The sequence below is a fragment of the Mobula hypostoma genome, chromosome 5, assembly GCF_963921235.1.
Source record: "Mobula hypostoma chromosome 5, sMobHyp1.1, whole genome shotgun sequence".
Taxonomy (NCBI): domain Eukaryota; kingdom Metazoa; phylum Chordata; class Chondrichthyes; order Myliobatiformes; family Myliobatidae; genus Mobula; species Mobula hypostoma.
In genome coordinates, this window is record NC_086101.1 from 135,878,027 (window position 1) to 135,901,308 (window position 23,282).

The 23,282-nt window shown below is 40.4% G+C and overlaps 1 protein-coding gene across 1 annotated transcript in view; it reads left to right on the forward strand.

The window, feature by feature from the left end:
* LOC134347004 (protein shortage in chiasmata 1 ortholog) overlaps positions 1-23,282 on the forward strand; it is a 145,606-nt gene that overhangs the window by 60,331 nt on the left and 61,993 nt on the right. Inside the window, exons 16-21 of the mRNA XM_063048979.1 lie at positions 1,760-1,867; positions 6,877-7,061; positions 8,492-8,564; positions 10,610-10,676; positions 16,472-16,656; positions 18,059-18,176. Coding sequence (XP_062905049.1) covers positions 1,760-1,867; positions 6,877-7,061; positions 8,492-8,564; positions 10,610-10,676; positions 16,472-16,656; positions 18,059-18,176 — 736 coding nt within the window. The remainder of the gene's footprint in view (positions 1-1,759; positions 1,868-6,876; positions 7,062-8,491; positions 8,565-10,609; positions 10,677-16,471; positions 16,657-18,058; positions 18,177-23,282) is intronic.

The following is a 23,282-nucleotide window of genomic DNA, read 5'->3' on the forward strand; positions in this document are numbered from 1 at the left end:
CAATAACCTGGCAAAAACTACACCATGAAGACAAAAGAATACTCCAAGCAATTCTGGGAAAAGGTTATTGAAAGCACATGTTAGGAGATGGATACAAGAAAATTTCCAAGTCACTTGGAGTACAGTTAAGTCAATCATCAAGAAATGGAAAGAATATGGCACAGCTGTAAATCTACCTAGAGCAGGCTGTCCTCAAAAATTGAGTGACCGTGCAAGAAGCGGACTAGTGAGGGGCAGTCACCAAGACACCAATAACAACTCCGGAGGAGTTACGAGTTTCAGTGGCTGAGATGAGAGAGACTGTACATACAACAACTGTTGCCTGAGTGCTTCACCAGTCGCAGCTGTATGGGAGAGTGGCAAAGCGAAAGCCACTGTTGGAAAAAAAACTCACACAAAATCTCGACTAGAGTTTGTCTGAAGTCAGCTGGAAGAAGGTTCTATGGTCCATCAGACTAAACCCTATGTTTGGTGTAAGCCAAACACCCATCATCATCAAAAACACACCATCCCTACAGTGAAGCATGGTGGTGGCTGCATCATGCTGTGGGGATGCTTCCCTGGAGCAGGCCCTGGAAGACTTGTGAAGGTAGAGGGTAAAATGAATGCAGCAAAATACAGGGAAATCCTGGAGGAAAACCTGATGCAGTCTGCAAGAGAACTACAATTTGGGAGAAGATTTGTTTTCCAATGAGGAAATGACCCCAAGCATAAAGCCAAAGCTACACAGGAATGGCTTAAAAATAACAAAGTTAATGTCTTGGAGCGGCCAAGTCAGAGTCCGGACCTCAATCTAATTGAGAGTTTGTGGCTGTACTTGAAAAGGGCTGTTCACTCACAACAGAACTTGAGAAGTTTTGTAAAGAAGAATGGGGAAAAAACTGCAGTGTCCAGATGTGCAAAGCTGATAGAGACCTATCCAAACAGACTCAAGGCTGTAATTGCTGCCAAAGGTGCATCTACTAAATACTGACTTCAAAGGGGTAAGTAATTATTCAGTCAATTATTTTGTGTTTAATAATTGCAATAAGTTTAAACCAATTTGTAGAAATTTGTTTTCACTTTGACGCAAAAGTGTCTTTTTCTGTTGATCAGTGTCAAAAAGTAAAACAATAAAACATGAAAACTTCCAAGAGTGTAAAATACATTTCATAGGCAATGTATGTACTTTGATAATAAATTTACTTTGAACTTTAAGCCTCCCTGGAACTCGGGGCTAGGGAATCCCGAAGATTCACAGCTCTCCTCATTTAAATCCTAAATGGCCTTCCTTTTTTTTAAATAACTGTGATTCCCCCTAATTTGGAATCCTCAGCTGAATAATCTTTCTCCTATATCTATCCTGTTGAGCCCTTGAAGAATTTTGTATGATTCAAAAAGTCATCTTTCAACCTTCTAAGCACCAGTGTATAGTGGCATAGGCCACAAAATCTCTTCCCATTCGTCAGACTTGCCATCACATAGACTTGTCTTGTGAACCTTCACTACACTCCCTCTAGTATATCATTTTTAAACAAATTACACAATACTCTAGGTGTTGTCTCACCAAATCCAACAAAATTATAGTAAGACATTTTCATTTCTATACTCTAACCCTCTAACAATGGAGGCTCATGTGCTAAATTTCATAATCTACTGCTCTGGAATATTAGTCTTAAGTAACTTGTATAAGTTTTTAAAATTCAGTGGCATATAATGCATCAACACTTAAAGTGGATATTCAGTGGCATATAATAATTTCATTTTGTTTCTGTAATAGATAAGCATAATGAAAATGAAATTCACTTGTACAAGCTTGCAGCATTTCTTCATTTATTAGTGACCATTCGTGATCTTCTATTGATGTGTGACCTGGACACAGCAATAGGTATGTACACAGCAAAAAAAAGTCCATTTCTGTAACTGAGTCAAGATGGAAGAGTAATTTGAGATAAATTAAGAACATTATTCCTGAAGGTGACTAGTACACTTGTGAATATGAATTTCATTCTTGCATATGATTGTTTTAAATTATTTTGAAACAAAAACACTTTAAAAGACTAACTGCTGTCAAAAAAGGCCAACTACAAGCTTCTAAACTCTATGATAGTTCTACATAAACTATGAAATTGTTAACATTAAGTACACTATATGTTGAGAAGGATGGATGCTGTTAATTTGTTTCAAGATGACTTAACTTCCCAAATTTGAAGTGTTGCAATTTGGGAAATCAAATGTAGAAAGACTGCTAATATCAAGACCCTATTATTGTGCTGAGTGATCTTGGAGTCCTTAGCATCTTGAAAGTGACTACTCAGATTGGTAGGGGAGTAAAAAAGGCATTTTTGGTATGGCTTGTCTTTATTAGTCAAGGAATTGAGTTCAAGAATGAGGAAGTTGTATTGTAGCTTTATAAAACTCTAATATTAATAAGTACTTTATTGATCCTGAGTGGGAAGTTCTTTCATTACAACAGCAATTTGTAAACACACTTAGCAGGGTGCAGACTTAACTAATAATAAAGTACAGAATAGTAATATACACAATAATTTGCCAATGTGCAATAATTAGGCTTATCCAGAGTATTATATTAGTACCCCATTATAGGGAGGACGTGAGGCTTTGGAGAGGGTGCAGAAGAGTTTAACCAGGATGCTGTCTGGATGAGGGGGCATGTGCTATAAAGAGAGATTAGACACTCTATGGAGTGTGGAGGCTGAGGGGAGATCTGATAGCAATTTATAAGAGGCATAGGTAGAGTAGGCAGCCATTATCTTTTTCCCAGTATTGAAAGGTCAAATACAAGAGAACATGCATTTAAGGTTGGGAGGGTGGGGTTAAGTTCAAAAAAGACGTGCAAGGCAAGTTTTTACACAGAGGAAGTGGTAGGTGTCTGGAATGTGATGCCTGGTGAGGTGATGGAGCCAAGAGGCTATTAGATAGGGGCATGAAAGTGCAGGAAATGGAACGATATGGACATTTTATAGGCATAAGGGACTAGTTTGATGGGGCATGCTGTATGTATTATTAAATTAGTTTGTTCAGCACAACATTGTGGCCAAATGGCCTCTTCATGTGCTGTACTGTTTCATGTTCTTATCTAGTCAATAACTAGAAGAACTCAATGCACCAAGGATTTATTTAAATGTGAATACTGTCTGCACTTTTTCATATTTCTATGTTTTCTGTCATATTTCTTGCAGGGAAGCTTTACTCCTGTTATTGAGAAAATGCATTTTAATATGTAGACATCAGAAAAATTAGTGTAACTCGCATCATGTGATAGAGTCTTGGCCTTTAAGTTTTTGTGCATGTATGGGTTAAACACATCGAATACACTTTGGGATTATGGCCATCTCTGCAAATTTAACTACCATCTAAGCCCTTGCTGGATATTGGGCTGGATTTGGATCTTTCAGGAATTGAAGCATAGCGCTCACCCCAAGGTTGAGTTGGGGGATATTGGGATGTGGAAAGAGAAGGACAGTGGTCTTTGACCAGATCAAGGCTTAATGTAAGTGGAACAGCAGTTAGTTAAGTGGTTGTGTTTTGATTTGGGGGGAGACAAGTGCCTAAAAAAAGGTGAAGATAGTGTTCAGGGGAACAGCTGAAGGTAAGATGGAGGGATGGATAAAAATCCTGGCTCTAAATGGAGCTTTGTGGCTTAGGAGGTTTGAGACATAACAGAACTAGAAGGGCTGAAATAGCCTGTTTCCATGCTGTAATGGTTATGTGGTTATAGAAACATAGAAAACCTACAGCACAATACAGGCCTTACAGCCCAAAAAGTTGTGCCGAACATGTCCCTAACTTAGAAATTACTAGGCTTACCTATAGCCCTCCATTTTTCCAAACTCCATGTACCTATCCAAAAGTCTCTTAAAAGACTCTATAGTATCTGCCTCCACCACCATTGCTGGCAGCCCATTCCACGCACTCACCACTCTCTGAGTAAAAAAAACTTACCCCTGACATCTCCTCTGTACCTACTCTCCAGCACCTTAAACATGTGTCCTCTTGTGGCAACCATCTCAGCCCTGGGAAAAAACCTCTGACTATCCACACGATCAATGCCCCTCATCATCTTATACACCTCTATCAGGTCACCTCTCATCCTCTGTCGCTTCAAGGGGAAAAGGCCGAGTTCACTCAACCTATTTTAATGAGGCATGCTCCCCAATCCAGGCAACACCCTTGTAAATCTCTGCACCTTTTCTATGTTTCCACATCCTTCCTGTAGTGAGGCAACAAGAACTGAGCACAGTACTCCAAGTGGGGTCTGAACAGGGTCCTATATAGCTGCAACATTACCTCTCGGCTCCTAAATTCAGTTCCACGATTGATGAAGGCCAATACACCGTACACCTTCTTAACCACTGAGTCAACCTGCGCAGCTGCTTTGAGCGTCCTGTGGACTTGGACCCCAAGATCCTTCTGATCCTCCACACTGCCAAGAGTCTTAACATTAATACTATATTCTGCCATCATATTTCACCTACCAAAATGAACCACTTCACACTTATCTGGGTTGAACTCCATCTGCCACTTCTCAGCCCAGTTTTGCATCCTATCAATGTCCCGCTGTAACTTCTGACAGCCCTCCACATTATCCACAACACCTCCAACCTTTGTGTCGTCAGCAAACTTACTAACCCATCCCTCCATTTCCTTATCCAGGTCATTTATAAAAATCACGAAGAGTAAGGGTCCCAGAACAGATCCCTGAGGCACTCCGCTGGTGACCGACCTCCATTCTGTGCCTTCTGTGGGCAGGCCACTTCTGGATCCACAAAGCAATACCCCCTTGGATCCCATGCCTCCTTACTTTCTCAATAAGCTTTGCATGGGGTACCATATCAAATGCCTTGCTGAAATCCATATACCCTACATCTACTGCTCTTCCTTCATCAATTTGTTTAGTCACATCCTCAAAAAATTCAATCAGGCTCATAAGGCATGATCTGCTCTTGATAAAGCCATGCTGACTATTCCTAATCATATTATACCTCTCCAAATGTTCATAAATCTTGCCTCTCAGGAGCTTCTCCAACAACTTACCAACCACTGAGGTAAGACTCACTGGTCTATAATATCCTGGGCTATCTCTACTGCCTTTCTTGAATAAAGGAACAACATCTGCCACCCTCCAATCCTCTGGAACCTCTCCCGTCCCCATTAATGATGCAAAGATCATCACCAGAGGCTCAGCAATCTCCTCCCTCGCCTCCCACAGTAGCCTGGGGTACATCTCATCTGGTCCCAGCGACTTATCCAACTTGATGCTTTCCAAAAACTGCAGCATATCCTCTTTCTTAATAATTACACGCTCAAGCTTTTCAGTCAGCTGCAAGTCATCACTACAATTACCAAGATCCTTTTCCATAGTGAATACTAAAGTAAAGTATTCATTAAGTACCTCTATTCTCGTACGGGCAGATTTGGGAACCGCTTCTTTCCAACTGTAATAAGACTGCTGAACGGATCCTGACCTGGATCTGGGCCATACCCTCCAAATATCTGGATCTGCCTCTCGGTTTTTTTGCACTATCTTATCTTCCCTTTTCTATTTTCTATTTATGATTTATAATTTAAATTTTTAATATTTATTATCAATTTGTACTCCAGGGAGCACGAAGAGCAGAATCAAATATTGCTGTGATGATTGTATGCTCTAGTATCAATTGTTTGGCGACAATAAAGTATAAAGTATTCATTAAGTACCTCAATGACAATTAGAAGGAAAGTTGTTGAGAAGATTAATGGGCAAAAAGAGTTGATAAGGATCATAGGGGTTAGGACCTTGGTTAGTTAGAGAGTCAGATAGGCTGATTGAAGGAAGAACAATGGGTCGGAGGAGAAAGGTGAGTGGTTTGGAGAAGCTAGGAGTGAAATTAGTTTAGTGGAGTCAACGTGCAGTGTTGTGCTGGTAAACACTTTTGCTACAGAAGTTACCAACAATTGTCACTTTCAAGGTATCATGGATTCATTTTATGCTATTACTCCAGGAGAAGCCTTGTATGGGGAATAATGTTATTTGATTTGAATGTGGAAATCATGTCAGATATGGAGGTGTCACTCATGGTGCAAAGCATACAGTGAAGGACATAAAGTTAGCTAGAAACAGTTTTTAATCACTTCTCACTCCATAATAGGTACGTTTTCACTTGTCATCCTGAAATCTCCATCACCCAGGACATACCTTGTTCTCATTGCTACCATCAGGAAGGAGGTACAGAAGCCTGAAGGCACACACTCAACAATTCAGGAACAGCTTCTTACTCCCTGCCATCCAATTTCTGAATGGACATTGAACTTATAAACACTACCTCACTCCTTTTTTTATTTTTGCACTGCTTATTTAATTGAACTATTGTGTGTATATTTAGATATATAGATACATATATATGGAGATATATATATATAGAGAGAGAGAGATCAATATATAATTTACTGTAATTTACATTTTTTCTACTATTATGTATTGCATTGTACTGCTGCCACAAAGACAATAAATTTGACGTCATATTCTGGTGATATTAAACCTGCTCTGATTCTGAAGCATCAGATTTCTAAGTTATTTTGCCATAAAAGTTGCTAATTTTGTAAAGTTTTATAAAACCAAGATACTGCAGATCATGGAAGTAGAAATAAATATTGAAAATACTAGAGATCCTGAAATCCTTAAATCCAGAATTCTTCTGTGGAGAGAAACAAGTCTTCCTTCAAAACTGACATAAGGCATTGTTAATATTAATTCTTAAGCCTTTGCACAACCATGACTACCTTATGCACCATAAAGCGGTCTTTTTTTTTAAACTTTGAGGCCTAAACTTGGAATTAAAAATTAATACTCACCATGTTGTATATTTACTGAAATATTTTATACCTGATTTACAGGTTACTTATTCAGAGCAAAAGAAATGTATATAAGCACTTTAGGTGCACGTCTAGATGATATCTGGAAGAAACTCCGCATTGTGCAATATGTAAGTCAGAATAAACAAGAAAGTTACCCCAAAGTAGCTGAACTTCAGAATCAGATAGTAAAATGGTTACATGCCTCTCACATGAGTCAACACAAGGTAGGAACCCATTTCTAGAAGTTGTCCATTAATTTAAAATATGAGGTAACATAAAGATCTTTACAGTACTATTTTGTCATTTATGTCAGAATCTGATTACACAAAATGCAATGATGATTTTCAATAGTGAATCATGCTTTAAGTAAACCTGCTCAAATATTACATGTAGCAAGCATTTATTACGGAGTATTAGTCACTGGCTTTTTCATTTTCTCCTCTGTATTCCTGGCTTAATCCTTTTAATTTGCACTTTGTGCAAACAATTGCGTTAAGAAAAATGAGACCTTAAGATCCTTTTGGATCTCCCCCTCCCCCTCCCATTTTCAAATCTCTTACTAACTCTTCCTTCAGTCAGTCCTGACAAAAGATCTCGGCCTGAAACGTCGACTGTTCCTCTTCCTAGAGATGCTGCCTGGCCTGCTGCGTTCACCAGCAACTTTGATGTGTGTTATCTTAAGATCAATTTGCTCTCAAATAGATGCATGGAAAGTGCATAATATTTTACCCTGCACTATATTTTATAAAATATGCCAATGGACTGTAATTCTAGTGTGAGAGCGCAAGCATATTTTTTATTTCAAGTGAATCCTAATTTGGAAAGTAGTGCACCTTAATTAATACCTCCAGTGGAACTCTGTGCAGATTTGATGTATTTAGAGACTCGTGCTACAGACACACAACATTTGCAAATGATGTTAATCACAAGATAGGAAGAAGGAGAAACTAAGTGGATGGGTGCAAGCTGTATGAATTTGGAGACCTCAGTATCCTCTTGGAGGATATCCAAGCAGTGTATTGCTTTGTGCCAGCTCAGCCAGAAGGCAGGAGGTGGTGGAAGAGCTCATCTTTAGGAGCTACACAGCAAAAATAACAGAGCCATGAAGGTATAGTATCATGATGACCTTATCAGAAATGTGATGGTGAGATCTCTACATTCTACACTTAAAATTGGCATGCACTGGTTTAAGATCCAACAGGAACCAATACATCTCCCAAGCTCACCGACAAACCACCAAGACATTGAGAAAGGTGAATTGTCATTTACTTAGTGCTGTGTACCATGAATTGCTAGACCCAAATGTTTAGAGTTGATGATAGGTATTCTTATTATAAGATGGTAACCTGAGATTCTATTGTAGTTCATATCAATTGTGAATAATCAATTGATAAGATTATTTCTTAGTAAATTGACTTTAAAGCAAAATATATAAAATATTGATATAAAACAATTTCAGTCAACTTATTATTGAGAATGTTAATGAGAAAGGCTATATAAAGATGTTAAGTTTCAAACATTTCCTGAACCTTTTTCACACAAGCAGAAATTCAGAGATTTTCATTCATTATAGTATTTACTCGAGATGCTAATGTTGATGCATCTGAACTTTTCTAAAGTACATCCAGCTTTAAATATAACTGTTCTTGAGCAGGTAGTAATCATCATTAGGATGGATTCAGACTGTGGTAGAGCTATGCTGATGAACACCCTTAGCAACATAGAAGGTGAGACATTGGGTTCAGGTCTGTCAGATTTTTCTGAATTCTCATCATATACTGACTGGTTTATTTGAGCTAAATATGCATAGATTGCACAAAATATAACTTTGCTTCTAAAAACCTATTCATGTATGCCCTCCGAACAGAATTAGCTTCAAAAGGTAGCTGCATATGAAACAACACACATCAAAGTTGCTGGTGAATTCAGCGGGCCAGGTAGCATCTCTAGGAAGAGGTACAGTCGACATTTTGGGCCGAGACCCTTCATCAGGACTAACTGAAAGAAGAGCTAGTAAGAGATTTGAGAAGGGGAGGGGGAGGGGGAGATCCAAAATGATAGGAGAAGACAGGAGGGGGAGGGATGGAGCCAAGAGCTGGACAGGTGATTGGCAAAAGGGATATAAGAGGATCATGGGACAGGAGGCCCAGGGAGAAGGAAAAGGGGGAGGGGGGAAAACCCAGAGGATGGGCAAGGGGTATAGTGAGAGGGACAGAGGGGGAAAACGGAGAGAGAGAGAGAGAGAGAGAGAGAAAGAATGTGTGTGTGTGTATGTATGTGTATATATATATATATAAAACGGATGGGGTACGAGGGGAAGGTGGGGCATTAGCGGAAGTTAGAGAAGTCAATGTTCATGCCTTCAGGTTGGAGGCTACCCAGACGGAATATAAGGTGTTGTTCCTCCAACCTGAGTGTGGCTGGGACACACTCAGGTTGGACGAACAACACCTTGTATTCAGTCTGAGTCACAATCAGCTTGGAGGCCTCCTGTCCCATGATCCTCTCATATCCCTTTTGCCAATCAACTGTCCAGCTCTTGGCTCCATCCCTACCCCTCCTGTCTTCTCCTATCATTTTGGATCTCCCCCTCCCCCTCCCACTTTCAAATCTCTTACTAGCTCTTCTTTCAGTTAGTCCTGACGAAGGGTCTCGTCCCGAAACGTCGACTGTACCTCTTCCTAGAGATGCTGCCTGGCCTGCTGCGTTCACCAGCAACTTTGATGTGTGTTGCTTGAATTTCCAGCATCTGCAGATTTCCTCGTGTTTGCATATGAAGGATCCTTTTCAACTCAACAAAGAGTATTTGGTATTTTTTCACAAGTGACCTTTCCTTTGCAGCAATGAATTGCTCATTACTTTCTAAAAAACTGTAGTGTGCTGTCTTTTGGAGTCAACAGTTTTCACCTGATCAGGAAGCTTCCCAAAAGATGTAGTGATCCCTGGCATTGTTATACTCTTTTTCTCATTTCAGATGTTAGCTTTGAGGGTTCTGTTATTTTCCCCAACAGTGGAAATCAAGTACGTTTCACAACCAGTAAACGTGATGAGTTTGAGCTAGCAAACTACATAGAAATAAAATATCAGATTTACTAACTCTTTAAACATTCTGCAAATGTAAAATAAAGATTAGAACAAATGTAGGGAAATGTTCTGAAGTATAGTAAATGAACTTTTAAAAACAAGTTTCTAATATTTTATACATATGGGTTTTTTTGAGAAATAATAATCAATATAAAATATAGATTTTTAGGACCAAACAGGTTGTTAATCTGTAATTATGGCATAGTATTCCATTAAAAATATTACATGTGCGATGGAACACAACATTTTAATCTCTGCCCACTATATTGCAGAAGTTATTAAAATGATATCCCCTTTCAAGCACAAAATCATTGAATGAATCTTATGGATTTTCCTCTTATATATTCCAAAAGAGATTAAAGAGACCCTAGGTTCTGAAATCTGGAACAACAGAGAATCCGTTGCTGGATCTCAGCGGGACCTGTAGCAGGAAAGGACCAGTTCTGAAGCAAAATTTTTACCTGAAACATTGACAATTCCTTTTCTCCCACAAATGATGCTTGACCTGCCAAGTTCCTGCAGCAGATTATTTGTTGCTCTATACTGTATGTTCCAAAAGTTATTGTGAAGTTTTTTCAGTATAATAAACACTGATAGCCTTTCCATGATTTTTACATCATTTTTACTTTCAGATCTCATAATGCTCATGTGCTTGCTTTTTGAAACACATGAACTTTCTGTTTTGTAGACTTAAAACCTGCTGTAGTTCTTCCTGAAGAAACTGCCACTTTGACTTGCCCGAAAGTTTTAAACTGGTTCGTCAAATTTTATTTCAGTTGTTATTCTTCATCCCTGGTTGGGCTGTGTTAGTCTGATGCAGAAGGACTGCGGGTACGATGTTCTGGGTGGGGGGTGGGATAGCATCAGGAAAACAATTGGTTGACAAGGGTGGGTTGAGGCAAGCAGCTTCCCAAAGGGATATACTGATAGATGGTACATGGAACTTAGTTTTGTTAGGAAGAATGGAAAGAGGTAATAGAAACTAAACAGTACAATTCCAAATTGGGAGCAGGAACAGAGGGTTAGATAGAAAGTTGTGCCAACTTCTTTGTGCCATACTTTAGAAAAGATAGAAACATAGAAAAACTACAGCACAATACAGGCCTTTCGGCCCATAATGCTGTGCTGAACATATACTTATTTTAGAAATTACCTAGGGTTACCCATAGCCCTCTACTTTTCTAAGCTCCATGTACCTGTCCAGGAGTCTCTTAAAAGACCCTATCGTATCGGCCTCCACCACCATCGCCGTCAGCCCATTCCACACACTCACCACTCTCTGCATAAAAAAACTTAGTCCTGACATCTCCTCTGTACCTACTTCCAAGCACCTTAAAACTGTGCTCTTTCATGCTAGCCATTTCAGCCCTGGGAAAAAGCCTCTGGCTATCCACAAGACCAATGCCTCTCGTCATCTTATACATCTCTATCCGGTCACCTCTCATCCTCCGTCGCTCCAAGGAGAAAAGGCCAAGTTCACTCAACCTATTTTCATAAGGCATTCTCCCCAATCCAGGAAACATCCTTGTACATCTCCTCTGCACCCTTTCCATAGTTTCCACATCCTTCCTGTAGTGAGGTGACCAGAACTGAGCACAGTTCTCCACATGAGGTCTGAACAGGGTCTTACATCGCTGAAACATTATCTATCAGCTCTTAAACTCAACCCCATAGTTGATGAAGGCCAATGCACCGTATGCCGCCTTAAGCGCAGTGTCAACCTGCGCAGCAGCTTTGAGTGTCCTATGAATTCGGACCCCAAGATCCCTCTGATCCTCCACAGTGCCAAGAGTCTTACCATTAATATTATATTCTGCCATCATATTTGACCTACTAAAATGAACCACCTCACACTTATCTCGGTTGAACCCCATCTACCACTTATCAGCCCAGTTTTGCATCTTATCGATGTCCCACTGTAACCTCTGACAACCCTCCTCACTATCCACAACACCCCCATCCTTAGTCAACAGCAAATTTACTAACCCATTCCTTCACTTCCTCATCCAGGTCATTTATAAAAATCATGAAGAGAAGGGGACCCAGAACAGGTCTCTGAGGCACATCATTGGCAACCGACCTCCATGCAGAGTATGACCTGTCTATAACCACTCTTTGCCACTGTGCGCAAGCCAATTCTGGATCCACAAAGCAAGTCCCCTTGGATCATCATGCCTCCTTACTTTCTCAATAAGCCTTGCATGGGGTACCTTATCAAATGCCTTGCTGAAATCCATATACTCTACATCTACTGCTCTACCTTCATCAATGTATTTAGTCACATCCTCAAAAATTTCTATCAGGCTCGTAAGGCACGACCTGCTTTTGACAAAGCCATGCTGACTATTCCTAATCGTATTATGCCTCTCCAAATGTTCATAAATCCTGCCTCTCAGGATCTTTTCCATCAGCTTACCAACCACTGAAGTAAGACTCACTGGTCTATAACTTCTGGGCTATTTCGACTTCCTTTCTTGAATAAGGCAAACAGGTTCATTTCCCAATACCAGATCAAGTACATCTTCTCCTCTTGTAGGCTTATCTACATATTGTGTCAGGAAACCTTCCTGAACACACTAATTAACTCCACCCCATCTAAGCCCCTTGCTCTAAGGAGATGCCAACCAATATTTGGGAAATTAAAATCTCTCACCACAACAACCCTGTTTTTATTACACCTTTCCACAATCTGTCTCTCTCTCTGCTCCTCAATGTCCCTGTTACAATTGGGTGGTCTATATAAAAAAAAAACACCCAGCAGAGTTATTGACCCCTTCCTCTTTCTAACTTCCACCCACAGAGACTCGGTAGACAATCCCTCCATGACTTCCTCCTTTTCTGCAGCCGTAACAGTATCTCTGATCAGCAGTACCACGCCCCCACTTCTTTTGCCACCCTCCCTGTCCTTTCTGAAACATCTAAAGCCTGGCACTCTAGGTAACCATTCCTGCCCCTGAGGTGTCCAAGTCTCTGTAGTTGGCCACAACATCATAGCTCCAAGTACTGATCCACACTCTAAGCTCATCCGCTTTGTTCACAATACTCCTTGCATTAAAATAGACACATCTCAAACCATCGGTCTGAGCGCATCCCTTCTCTATCACCTGCCTATCCTCCCTCTCACACTGTATCCAAGCTTTCTCTATTTGTGAGCCAACAGTCCCTTCCTCCATCTCTTCAGTTCGGTTCCCACCCCCCCAGCAATTCTAGTTTAAACTCTCCCCAATAGCCTTTGCAAACCTCCCCGCCAAGATATTGGTCGCCCTCGGATTCAAGTGCAACTCGTCCTTTTTGTACAGGTCACATCTGCCCGAAAAGAGGTCCCAATGATACAGAAATCTGAATCCCTGCCCTCTGCTCCAATCCCTCAGCCACACATTTATCCTCCACCTCACTCTATTCCTATACTCACTGTCGCGTGGCACAGGCAGTAATCCCGAGATTACTCCCTTTGAGGTCCTGTTTTTCAACTTCCTTCCTAATTCCCTGTAGTCTGTTTTCAGGACCTCCTCCCTTTTCCTACCTATGTCGTTGGTACCAATATGTACCACGACCTCTGGCTGTTCACCTTCCCACTTCAGGATATCGTGGATGCGATCAGAAACATCCCGGACCCTGGCACCTGGGTGGCAAACTACCATCTGCATTTCTTTCCTGTGTCCACAGAATCGCCTGTCTGACCCCCTAACTAGAGGGTCCCCTATTACTGCTGCCTTCTTCCTTTCCCTACCCTTCTGAGCCACAGGGCCAGACTCTGTGCCACTGTTGCTTCCCCCAGGTAGGCCGTCCCCACCCCACCAGCAGTACTCAAACAGGAGTACTTATTGTTAAGGGGGACAGCCACTGGGGTACTCTCTAGTATTTGACTCCTGCCCTTCCCTCTCCTAATTGTTACCCACTTATCTGTCTCCTGAGGCCCCGGTATGACTGCTTTCCTATTGCTCCTCTCTATCACCTCCTCACTTTCCCTAACCAGACGAAGTCATGGAGCTGCATCTCCAGTTCCCTAACCTGGCCCCTAAGGAGCTGCAGCCAGTCGCACCTGGTGCAGATGTGTCGAGATGTAAAGACTTTAGAGAGGGTTCAGACAAGGTTGACTAAAATGATTTAATGGATGAAGGGCTTAGGTTATTTAAATGAACTTTAAAGGCTGGTGTTGTTTTTGGAATGGTTGAGATTGTGGGGCTTGGGAGGGTGTTGAAATCTAATAGGGGACAGACAAAGTAGTTAAAGAGAAGCTACTCCCAGTTAGCAGAAGGATCATTAACTAGGAGATGTGGAATGATGGTGATTGGCTGCAAAAGGATTTGCAGGACTTGGGGAAGTCGGGGTGTTGGATGAGCTGATTCAACTAATGAGATGTTGGTAGGAGCTTGATGAGTCGAATGGTCTGTTTCTGTTTTGCAGATGGAAGAATTGGATAGAATGGATCAATTCATTATCCACATATTCTTCAGACATAAGCTGTTTTATTTTTGTGGTTCTACTGTAGCTAAAAAAGCAACGAGCACCATGCTGTTCAGGATTCTGATACCAAATTACTTTACTGACAAGAGGCATCTTGTGTTGTTGAATGAAATGATTTAAACAAAATTTTACTGTCCCAGTCTGCAGGGTGGGAAGAAGGGATGTATTATTTGAGAGCATAGCTAACAGCAAAGCAGAAATCAATAGGTACAGTAATAGATAAAATCTGTATTGTCCCTTTGACATAGTAAAATATTTCAAGGCATTTCAGGGCAGTGTATCCAGTCAAATTTGCTATTGAATTTCATGGATGGATTTTAGGAAGGTGAGTAAAAGCTTAGTTTTCAAGAGGTAACTTTCTTAAAGCAATGCCTAGAGTGGAGACTGGGAGAAATTTATAAAAGGTGTTATAGAATTTACGACTAGGGCAGCCAAAGTTATGGCTGCCACTGGAGAAGTGATTAATGAAAGGGGAGGAGCAATTGTTTAAATTGGAAAAATGGAGAAATTCAAAGATCCAGAGTGTAAAGGGTTAGATAAATCCCAGATACCAAGCAATTCACGTTCACAGTAACAACTTTGCTCAAAAAACTTCTTAATTCAGCTGCACAACCAGCAGAAATAATTCTTTATGGTTACAGAGAATATAGATAATAGCAGCTATTATCACTGTGATCCCATAAAAAAACCTTAAATCCATTTCTTTTATGAGGTGTACTTTATTAATTATAATTATTAATACTGACGGCATCATGGTGCAACACTAGTTAGTGTTGCTGCCTGACAGTTCCATGAACAGAGGTTTTATCCTGATTTTGGTGTTATCTGTTTGGAATTTATACATTTTCTTGGTTTTCCAGTTTCCTCACTTATCCCAAAGGTGTTCTGGTAGGTTAATAGCATAAATAATCAAACAGATGTTGATGGGCATGTGGAAATTGCAGGGATAAAGGGGGAGAGGAACTATTGGGATTGCTTTTTTGGGCAGAAGAAGGACCCTTTAAGAAAGAGTTCCTGGCTGAATGGTTTTCTTCTATGTTGTTATAAGTATAAGATAATAAAGATACAGAGATACAGTACTGTATATAGTATTGGCCTTCTTGTGCAAGGCAAATGTTAGTGTATTGTAAACAGTTCATTGAATGGTTATGAGATTAGTAAGTGGAAGGTGCAAGTTCACTATCAGGAAATATTGGCTAAGCTTGTATCCACTGAAGAGTGAGAAATATGTAGGACCCCGAATGACCTTTACTGGATGAATGTAGAGAGGGTGATTTTGTGGGAGGATCTACAACTACAGGTTATTATTTAAAAAAAAACAAGTGATTGCTCTTTTAAGGTAGCAATGAGATAAAATCATAATCGTGAGTATTTGGAACTTTCTCCGTAAACGCACAGTGAAGGCAACATCATTGTATGTTTTTTTTAGAGCAGATGTAGATATGGGAGTGAAAGGTACCACAGGTAGAAGGAAATGTGGAGTTAATGATAGTCACATCAGCCCAGTCCATTACAGGCAAAGCCCTCCCCACTATTGAGCAAGTCTCTAAGAAATGCTACAATCAGAAAGCAGCATCCATCATCAACGACCCCCCACTATCCTGGCCCTGCTCTCTTCTTGATGTTGTCATCAGGAAGGAGGCACAGGAACCTTAGGTTCCACATTACCAGGTTCAGAAATAGTTATTGCCCTTCAAACATCAGGTTCCTGAATCAGTGTGGCTAACTTAACCCACCTCGACTTTGAACTGATCTACAACCTATGGACTCAGTTTCATGGACTCTATAACTCAAGTTCTCAGTTTTATTTATTATTTTTATTTATGCTATTTGTCTTTTTTTTGCACATTAGTTGTTTGTTGGTCTTTGCGTGTAGTTTTTCATTGGCTCTGCTGTATTCCTTTGTTCTGCTGTGAATGCCTGCAAGAAAATTATTCTTAAAAGTGGTATATTGTGACATATACATACTTTAATAATAAATTTACTTTGAACGTTGCAAATGGAGAAGTGGGTTCCTAATTTAAATGCTCATTTGTTCACTCTTCTTTGCTATGTCATGTTTACCTACTTTATTCTGTTCCAGTCTGGAAAATTATTCCTGTTTGGTAGTTTATAGTCATCACATTGGAGCAGATTTTCCTTGGATTCAGTTCTCTTTGGTGGTAGAGTATGATTATATGGAGAACTCAAGCTGGGCTGAGCTCTGCAAGCAACAAAATGTATATCATATCATCTTTAAAACTATAGTACCCAAAGGTCCAGACACAGGTAATAATTTCTGTAAAGAAAGTTTATTAGAATTCTGTGAATGAATTTGTACACTATTAAATCAATCTTCCCTCATTTCACCTTTGTAAGTCATCATCATAGCTTGTCACACCGGAGAGCCAACCACTCTAGTGTTGTTTGGTTGATGTTGAGCAGTGTCAGCTAAATCAGGTGAGAGTGGGCAGTTGCGCAGAACATGTTTAATGTTCTGCATCCTTTCTGCACACTCACAGGTTTCCCTGGTCTTTAAACCCCACTTCACCATATTGTCTTCCGTCCTACAAACTCCCGCTCTCGCTCTGTTGAGAGTGCACCACTTCCGTCTGTCAAGCAGTGCCCCTTCTGGTAACATTTCTGTGGGGTCTTGCACTGTATCGTTTCGTGGGGTTCTGGCTTCTGTTTGTTGCCTGAGGTCAATCTTTGTAAGTGAAAATAAGAGGAGTTTCTATTGAAGGTCTACTATTCCCCTGGGTGCTTCATTAAGTATGAAGAGGAAAGGAAGACTTAATTCCCAGGTAGAGGTGTCAATAATGGGACAGATATCTCACATTTTCTGTGTATATACTTAATTTTTTTTTAGCTTGAGCAGTGGACGTATGAAATTCATCTGCTTTAAACGTGGTGGAGGCTCAATCCTTCATCACATTTATAAAGTATTAGATCTGTGCATGAGTATACTAATCTGTAAGCCTTATTGACCAAAAAATGGAAAGCAAGATAAAACTGGCATCCTTGACTAGACTAGTATGGGCAGAATATGTTGAGAATGACCACCTTAGAATCACAGACAGTTACGGTTACGGTTAATGACAGAGAGCCAGACGCCCATGATCAGTGTTTGTGCTTCCTCAGTATACAGTAGTTCAGCTATTTGATGTGCTCAGTGATAGTGTCAGTCTCATCTGCAAGCTTCCTTGAACTTGTTTACAATGATGTAAATTATTTAAACCCATGTTTGCCTGGATTAATGCAGTCCAATGAACACAACCATGTTGTCTTAATGTGCATATGCAAATATAACATGGTCACCATTTTGCAAACTATATTTCTTAGTCTGTGGGTCAGCTTGTGCTCCACCAGTATTGTTTACTTGCAAAGGTGTGCTTTTAACTTCAATTTACTGCTTGCAATTTACAATTTATAATAAGAACTGGTTCTTATTTGAATTAATACCTACTATTATTTACATAATTCCAGAATGTTCACCAGTCGTCCCAACATTTATTTGCCCTCTCACTTCAAACCTGGTTCTTAATCTGCTCTCAGGACATTTCATAACTACAGCTTCTCAGCTTGAAATGATAGCTTGGTGCTGATTTTTACTGAACTTAATGTTAAAAGATATCCTTCTGTATAGTACATTCCTATAATTCAATGAATAACACTCCTTTTTGTTCTTCAGGAAATATGTCAGCCATTCACTCTGAGTTCTCACTGCTGGAGCTTCACATTCCTCATACATTCCTGATATCTGAAGGCTTGTTGAATTCTCCAACCGTGCTCCAAATTCTAGAGTCAAGGTAGTTCTCTTGACCAGTTGTTGACTAATGCAATACTTAGATCGGAATTGTGGAAGATTTCTAATAGATTTGGTTATTTTCCACTTTCTGGGATTTTGGACCTTCATGATCCTTTTATATACGTATTTGCGAATTAGGAGCAGGTGTAAGCTAATTGATCCCTTGAGCCTGCTCTGTCACTTAATAACATTACAACTAACTTGATTATAACCTCTGCTCTGCAATCTAGTCTAGACATAGTAACTTTTCACTTGTTTGTTTTGATATTTTGGTTGTGGTCATGGAGCTTGTGACCATAAGGAGGGCTGAGGGATACGAGTTGGAGTGGGGGGGGGAGGGTGACAGGAGCTCCCACCACATCCAGCAAGAAATGATGGGAGAGGCTTTTGGAATTGGGTTTGGTGGCAGATGGGGAGATGCAGGGAGAAGGGACCCAGCATCTATCAAGGCATAAAATAACCTGGTGCTGGTCCTCAAGGATGGCACACACCTAACAGGTTACCCACAGAAGCCCCACAATTCTGTGCCAAACAGCTACACTGTTAGCACACGGAATACCGGAAAAACTTAGCAAGTCAGGCAGTATCTATGGGGAGAATAAGCAGTTGACTTCTCAGGCTAAAACCCTTCATTAGGATTGGAAAGGAAGGGAAAAGAATTCAGAATAAGGTGGGGGAAGGGGAAGGACTACTAGCTAGCAGGAGGTAGATGAAGCAGGTAAGTGGATGGGGGAAGGGGAATGACCCAAAAATCTGGGAGATGATAGGTAGAAGAGATAAAAGGGCTTAAGAAGTAGGAATCTGATAGGATAGCAGAGGGGACCATGAGAGAAAGGGACAGAGGAGGACAACTGAGGGAGGTGTTGGCAGGTGAAGAGGAATGGTAAGAGTGGAGTCAGAATGGGGAATAGAAAAAGAGAAGGGAAAGGGAGGAGAAATTAGCACAAAGTATAAAAATGGATAGTAAAACTTCTTATAGTTATATAAAGTGGAAAAGGGTGGCTAAAGTGAAGATAAGTCCCTTGAAGGACAAGAAAGGGGAATTGATATTAGGAAATGAGGAAATGGCCGAGGCTTTAAATGACTGTTTTGTATCAGTTTTCACGGTGGAGGACACGTCTAACATGCTAAAGATGCAGTGGGAGGTGAGGACCTCAATACAACAGCTATCACTAAAGAGGTAATGCTGAGCAAACTTATGGGCCTAAAGATAGACAAATTGGTCCTGATGGAATGCATTCCAGGGTACTGAAAGAAATGGCAGAGGTTATAGTAGAGGCTTTGGTGATAATTTACTAAAGTTCTCTGGACTCTGGGCAGGTCCCGGCAGATTGGAAGAAAGTGAATATCATGCCACTGTTCAAAAAATGATGTAGGCAAAAGGTAGCTAACTATAGGCCAGTTAATTTAACATCTGTAGTTGGGAAAATGCTTGAAGCTACCATTAAAGAAGAAATTATGAGGCATCTGGAAAGTAATGGATCCATAATGCAGCATGGATTCAGTAAAGACAGCTCCTGTGCCCACAACTGTTCACAATATACAGTAACGATCTGGAAGAGAGACCGAATATAGTGTATCTAAGTTTGCTGGTGACACTAAAATTGAGTGGAAAAGCAAATTGTTCAGAGGATACGGAGTGTCTGCAGAGAGATATAGATAGGTCAAGTGAGTAGGCAAGGGTCTGGCAAATGGAGTACAATTTTGATAAATGCAAGGTCATCTACTTTGGAAGGAAAAATGAAAGAGCAGATTATTGTTTAAATGGTAAAAGATTGCAGCATGCTGTTGTGCAGAGGGACTTGGGAGTGCTTGTGCATGAATCGCAAAAGATTGGTTTGCAAATGCAGCAGGCTATCAAGAAGGCAAATGGAATGTTGGCCTTCGCTAGAGGGATTGAATCTGAGAGCAGGGAGGTTAGGCTGCAACTGTACAGGATAGTGGTGAGGCCACATCTGGAGTACAGTGTCCAGTTCTGGTCTCCTTACTTGAAGAAGGATGTACTGGCTTTGCAGGTTGTGCAAAGGAGGTTCACCAGGTTGATTCCGGAGATGGGGGATTAGACTATGGGGAGAGATTGCGTCACCTGGGACTGTACACACTGGAATTCAGAAGGATGAGAGGACATCTTATAGAAACATATAATATTATGAAAGGAGTAGATAAGATAGAGGCAGGAAAGTTGTTTCCAGTGGTAGGTGAGTCTGGAACTAAGAGACATAGCCTCAAGATTTGGGGGAGTAAATTTAGGGCAGATGAGGAGGAACTGCTTTTCCCAAGGAGTGGTGAATCTGTGGAATTCTCTGCCCAATGAAGCAGTGGAGGCTTCCTCAGTAAATATACTTAAGACCAGATTGGATAGATTTTTGCATAGTAAGGGTAATAAGGGTTATGAGAAAAAGGCAAGTAAATGAAGACGAGTCCATGGTCAGATCAGCCATGATCTTATTGAATGGTGGAGCTGGCTCAATGGGCCAGATGGCCTACTCCTGCTCCCATTTCTTATGTTCTTATGTTAAAGAAATCCATGTCCGTGCTGTCAGGTAGAAGGCTTCTGTTGTTGGAATGGAAATTGGAAGTAGAATTAAAATCAGTAAGCAGGGTGGCGATGCTCGACGAAGCAATCTGTAACTTACATCGGGTCTCACCAATATAGAGGCAGCTGCACTGGGAACACCAGATGTAATTGATGATCCTGATAGAAATGCAGGTGAAGTATCGCCTCACCTGGAAGGACTGTTTTGTGCTCTGAATGGTAGAGAGGGAGAAGATGTAGGGGAAGGTGCAGCACTTGTCCCGCTTGCAGGGATAAGTGGGAGGGAAGGGGAGCGAGTGGATAAGAGAGTCATGTAGAGAGTGATCCCTGTGGCAAAATGAGAGTGGGGTGGAGGAAAAGATGTGTTTAGTGATCGGATCCTGTTGAAGATGATGGAAGTTATGGCTGTGGGTGGATGGGGTGGGTTCAGATGCACTGCACTGTTGCCCCAACCTATCCTACACCAGATATCACAGGCAGTCATCACATCTTGGCTTTGTGGATCACTCCTTACGGCCATGCAGTATTGCGATCACTTTAATCACTTCATTTTTGTAGCCCTCAGCACATTTAGACATAGTAGTGTACAGTAGAGTGAAGGGCAGAGATTTCAGTGTACTTACATAATAGTCTTAGGTGAAACATGTATTAGGATGCACAAATCCTGCCTCCTCTAAGAGCTCTGCAACCTCCCAACATTTAGAGAATTATTTTTATTTTTTATTTTTCCTGTCAAAATGGACAGCTTTGCAATTTCCAATTTTATGCTCCATTCATTTATCATATCTACACTTAGTGGCCACTTTATTAAGTACAGGAGTGGAACCTGGAGTGGTCTTCTACTGCTATAGACCATTCACTTCAAGGTTCAACGTGGTGTACATTCAGAGATGTGTTTCTGCACACCACTGTTGTTATGTGTGGTTATTTGAGATTTCTGTCTCCTTCCTGTCAGCTTGAACCAGTCTGGCCATTCTCCTCTGACCTCATTAACAAGGCATTTTCACCAACAGAACCGCTGCTCACTGGATTTTTTTTGTTTTTTTGCACCATTACCTGTAAACTCTAGAGACTGCTGTGTATGAATATCCCAGGAGATCAGCTGTTTCTTTTTACTCAAACCACCATGTCCTGCACCAGCAATCAATCCATGGTCATAATCACTTAGATCATATTACTACTCCATGCTGATGTTTGTTCTGGACAACAATTGAACCTATTGACCATTTCTGCATGCTTTTATGCATTGAGTTGCTGCTGCATGTTTGGCTGATAATATATTTGCATTAATGAGCAGGTGTACCTAATCAAGTAGCCACTGAGTGCATATCCGTTTATAACCTTCACTATTTGTTTTCCTTCCTTTTTTTTTGTGCCATTGGCAAATGTTGCAACCAAAATTTTCAGTTCCTTCATCCTAGTCATTTATATTATTTGTTAAGTGTTAAGGCCCCTGCATTGACCCCTGCAAAACACCAATGAATGCATCTTGCTAGCCAGAAAAAGACCCAATTATTCGTACACTCTTTCTTTCTGACAAGCTATGTTATGAACATTTATTTTCTCATAACTTTTAATTACAATAGGTATCAAATCAAATGCCTTTAGAAAGGTAATTTCCAGGTGGTTGTATCCCCATGTTTTTGCTACCCTTTACTTGTCTACCTGCACTGTACTTTCCCTGTAACTGCAATGTTATATTATGCTTTCTGTTTTCTTTTTTTCTACCTTAATGTACATTATATATGGAATGATATGTCTTAATGGCAGTCAAGCAAAAGCTTTTCATTATTTCTTGGTATATGAATACCAATACTGTACTGGTAACTGGCCTAAAGTTTCCTACCTTTTTGTAATAAAAGAGCAACACTTGTTATTTTCTAATCTCATAAACTCTTGCCCAAATCTGGAGGTCCATGAGGATCTGGAGATTTGTTGATGTGTAAATTTGTCAGCCTGCAGCTCCAGCAGTTTACTCAGTCCAACTTCCCCAGTGATCGTAAGTTTCCTGAGTTTCTTCTTCTATTTCTTCCAGCTCCTGATTTGCAACTTTTTCTAGGATGTTACTTGTATCCTTCACGTTAAACTCTGGTGCAAAATATTTGTAATTTATCTGTCATTTCTTTGTTTGCCTTCATTAATTCTCCAGACTCAAATTCTTTTGGATCAAAGTTCACTTTAATTCTTTACTTTTGCAGATATCAATAAAAAGACTTATTATTTGCTTTTATATTTCTGACTAGCTTTATTTTATATTTCAGTTTACTAGTACCTATAGAAGCTATTGCTATCTGCCTTTCTACTTCTCGCTAGCTTTATCTTTTTTTCCCTTCCTTAATGTTTTGTCATTCTTTGCTGTTTTTCAGATTCTATTCAACCTTCTGACCTACCAGTGGTCATTGTACAATATGTTTTCTCTTTAAATCTGATACAATCTGCAACTTTTGCATTTAGCCAAGGTTGCTGGACCTGACACTCAAAACATAGGATAGTATAGCATAGGAAAAGACCCCTTTACCCCAAAATTTTGTGCCAGACGAAATAAACTATTACTTAAGTGCATAACTAAAC